This window comes from Rhagoletis pomonella, unplaced genomic scaffold (genome assembly GCF_013731165.1).
Source record: "Rhagoletis pomonella isolate Grant_MI unplaced genomic scaffold, Rhpom_1.0 Rhpom_scaffold_00002, whole genome shotgun sequence".
Lineage (NCBI taxonomy): Eukaryota > Metazoa > Arthropoda > Insecta > Diptera > Tephritidae > Rhagoletis > Rhagoletis pomonella.
Window position 1 is genome coordinate 87,416,637 of NW_023458556.1, and position 4,168 is coordinate 87,420,804.

At 40.7% G+C, this 4,168-nt stretch overlaps 1 protein-coding gene across 1 annotated transcript; it reads left to right on the top strand.

The window, feature by feature from the left end:
- Window positions 1–16: 16 nt before the first annotated feature.
- On the top strand, window positions 17–2,248 carry LOC118755755 (the record flags this gene model as incomplete). The annotated part of the gene is given in 1 exon segment (XM_036490583.1): window positions 17–2,248. A coding segment is annotated over 1 exon segment (2,232 nt), but the record flags the coding sequence as incomplete, so codon positions are not given.
- Window positions 2,249–4,168: the final 1,920 nt, after the last annotated feature.

Sequence of the window (4,168 nt, forward strand, 5' to 3'; positions counted from 1 at the left end):
TCGAAACGTCGTCGCGTTCTTGAGGTCAGCAAACTGTGAACAACATTTGTTGAATCCAATGTTATTAGAGCAACTTATTCTTAAGCTTCCACCCTCAAAGCAGTTTGAGTGGAGTCGGCATTCAGCAACAACGTCACCGTATCCGACTATGGAAGATTTCGCTAATTGGATTACCGACCTTGCCAGGGTTGTTACTCTTATGCCATCAATGTTTTCTTCATCGCAGCGAAACGTTCCACAGTCATCGTCAGCCATGCGATCATATACTCTAACACCGAATCGTTCGTCGAATGCAAATGTGCCACGTCGAGTGCTTTACAGCAGTGGGACCGAGGCAAACCAACAAACGCAAATGCCGGAAAAGCAAATGTCCTGCGTTAAATGTCAGCAGAATCATAAGTTAAACGTCTGCAAAGAGTTTAAAGCACTCAGTGTTAACAATAGATGGAAGTTGGTAAAGGCCAACCGCCTATGTTTTGGTTGCCTTCAACGAGGACATAGTCTACTGGAATGCAGGTCAAAAAAGGAATGGGGGCTTGATGATTGTAACCGCAATCACAATCTGTTGTTGCATCAGGCAGTTAATTTAAAAGGTGAGACGTCTGCCTCAGTACAACCTGCTGTGATGTCACCTATACAGGCCAATAGTGAACATTTATTGAATTGTCGCGTTGATAACCAGAGCACCTGTTTATTCAAAATCTTGCCAGTTAGTCTAGTCGGACCTCGTAAATGTATTACAGTCTACGCGATGGTTGATGAAGGGTCATCTATAACCTTGCTTGAGGAAGGTATCGCCAATGAGCTTGGGTTTAAAGGTCGCGTTGTACCACTCACTTTACAATGGTATAACGAAAATCAAATTACTGAAAGGTCTCGAGTAGTTAACTTGGACATTAAAAGACATAATACCATGCCGTCGCAATTAAAGAATGTACACACGGTAAAGAGTTTAGATTTGCCAATACAAACATTCAATCGAAGTCAGTTCAGACATTTTGATAACTTGCCGATAGCAAGCTATGTTGCTGCTAAGCCCTCGTTGCCTATTGGGTTAGATAATAGTCATTTAAGTATCGCCAAGCAAACAGTAAGCGCTGGCAACAACGAACCTATTGCCACTGAAACTTCGTTGGGTTGGGTAGTTTATGTATCAACTCTATCTAAGGTCAATCCTACAGCGCAAATTTTCCACGTCCGGAAATCGTTCACTACAAATAAATTACATCAATTAGTAGACGAGTACTTTAGTGTAGAAATTTTCGGAGTAAAGCCAACAGATACTCCTTTGGAATCGACTGAAGACATTCGTGCCAGTGAATTTCTGCGGGTAACAACAAAAAATATAGGAAACCGGTATGAAGTTGGATTGTTGTGGCGTGACGATCACATCAGATTACCGCAGAGCTACGAAATGGCCAAACGTAGACTAATTCACATCGAAAAGAAAATGTTAATAGATGAAGCGTATGCCAAATGCTATAAAGCTGAGATAAATAAATACGTAGACAAAGGGTATGCCAAATTATTGTCCACTGCCGAAGCTCGAGAGCAAGGGCCAACTATTTGGTATCTGCCACATTTTGGGGTAGTAAACCCGCATAAACCACATAAGTTACGTATCGTATTCGATGCAGCCGCCGCCGTTGCTAATATTTCTTTAAATTCTGTTTTGCTAAAAGGACCGGAACGGGCGCAACCGTTAATGGTCATAATGTATAAGTTTCGTCAACGTATAATTGCGGTTGCGGGTGACATAGAGGAAATGTTCTCACAGGTTAAGATAAGACTTGCTGACGTTCATGCGCAACGATTCCTATGGAGGGATGGGAATCAGTCAAATGACATTGAGACATATGCGATGACATCAATGATATTTGGTGCCGCATGTTCGCCATGTGCCGCAGAGTACATTAAGAATTTTAACGCCGCTCAGTTCAATGAAGTTATGCCAAGGGGTGCCAAAGCTGTTATCGAGAATACTTACGTAGACGATCTCGTAATCAGTTTCGATAACGTTATCGAAGCTAGTGAAGTAGTTAAGGAAGCTATAGCTATAAACGCCGCCTCTGGATTCCGTGTAAGGAACTTTGTCTCAAATTGTAAGAGGTTACAACACCAGCTAAATAACAGTGTCGCCGCATCGTTAGACATTATAAATAGGGCACGTCAACCCAAAACCGATAAAATTTTGGGCATGTATTGGACGTGTTGGAATTTCAGTTTAGATTCCACAAGATACCTCTAGGGATGCAAACGATGCATCGATGTTTTTGAAACATCGATAATATCGGTTCAATTTTCGATGTTTGCCATCGATGTTTACAATACACTAACATCGCGAAATTGACAATACATCGATGGAAGTTTTACCGATGGTTTAAACATCGACTTTAAGGATTCTCTCCGACTTTCTTTCGGTATGTTTGGCTGACCTTAAACTTATTATTCATTCAGAATTTTTTTGTTATTTATGGCCTTATAACATTTATATACATAAATTTTATTGAGCTTGAGGCCGTTTTTTATGAAAAATGTTGTGGAAAAACAACAATAATTTAAAAAGGTAAGAAGTTATAGCTGCTATTTCGGAGATCACCACATCTCTGAGTGACCGGGGTAAAAGAAGTCTGATTAGTAGATGTGGTGACCTCCCAAATAGCAGCTATAACTTCTTTCTTTCCCCCACAACATTTTTCATAAAAAACGACCCCAAGCTCAATAAAAATGTTGGATTCACTGAATGCTAATAACCTAGCCGTTAAAGCAGAACCAAACAGACCTTAGAATTTTAACAAGATCAGGCCTAGGATATTTAGGCCCGAACGATCTTACGATGGTATGCATTTTGATTCTGATAATAGAAAGAGTATAGATAGGATAATAAAATACAGGAAAATACATTCATAATTCTTAAAGTATTCAATATTGCTTTAAATTTAACTAGAAACTAACAAATTACAAAAGATCGGAAACCATCGATATATCGATGTTTCTCTGACGATATATTTTAGCCTCGATGTTCTTTTCTCCGATGCATCGTAACATCGATCTATCGATGTTACTGCTCAAAATTTGCATCCCTAGATACCTCGAGAAGTCATCGATTGTAAACGACCACCAACAAAGAGAGAACTTTTGGGGTTAGTCATGGCCATTTACGACCCATTTGGTCTATAAGCTAACGTCACCATAACGGCCAAATTGATACTTCAAGCCACGTGGAAACAACCGATCGATTGGGATGATCCATTGCCTTGTGAACTAGAGTCGCGGTGGATAATGTGGTGGAAAGCATTCCAGGACATCAAACACTTCGCAGTACCAAGATGCATTTCGCCAATTTACACAACTGCAGAAAACTTGGAATTGCATGTCTTCGTTGACGCAAGTGATACTGCCTATGCCGCAGTGGTATATCTGCGCTTGAAAAAAGCACAAGAGGTAAACGTCGCCTTTATAGCAGTGAAAACTAGGTGCGCTCCAAAGAGAGAAACAACCGTTCCGCGCTTGGAGCTTCAAGCCGCCGTCTTGGGAAGCCGACTTAAAACATTAGTAGAAGAATGTCTCGATCGAACTGTAAACGACGTCACGTTTTAGATTGACTCAAAAACGGTTCTTCTGTGGATTTTATCTACGAAACGTGATTTTAAGCAGTTCGTCGCTAGTCGAATTTCGGAAGTTCTATCAGTAACCTCATCAAGTCAATGGCGGTGGATTCCATCGGCGCTTAACGTGGCAGATGAAGCCACAAAGTTTAAAGCTTCTCCAAAATGTCAAACTGATTCGCGTTGGATACAAGGCCCAGATTTTCTGTATGACAACGATAACACATGGCCCATGGAGCCAGCAAACTTGTATTCCAATCCCTGCGCGTCTGAAGAGCATAATAACAAGATTGTACTTATAATCCACAATAGCGACATAATATATGTCACAAAATATTCCTCTTTTATAAAGTTACAGCGAGTTGTGGCTTGGGTTTTACGCTTTGTAAATAACTTAAAAGTAAGGTCACGTCTGCTTGGAGAGTTGCAGCCGAAAGAGATATCATTCGCTGAACATTTTATCTGTCGTCGGGCTCAGCTCCAGTTCTTTGAAGAAGAAATCATTGCCTTGCAAACTAAACAGTGCCTTCCCAAATCTAGTCAACTGTATCAGCTAACAC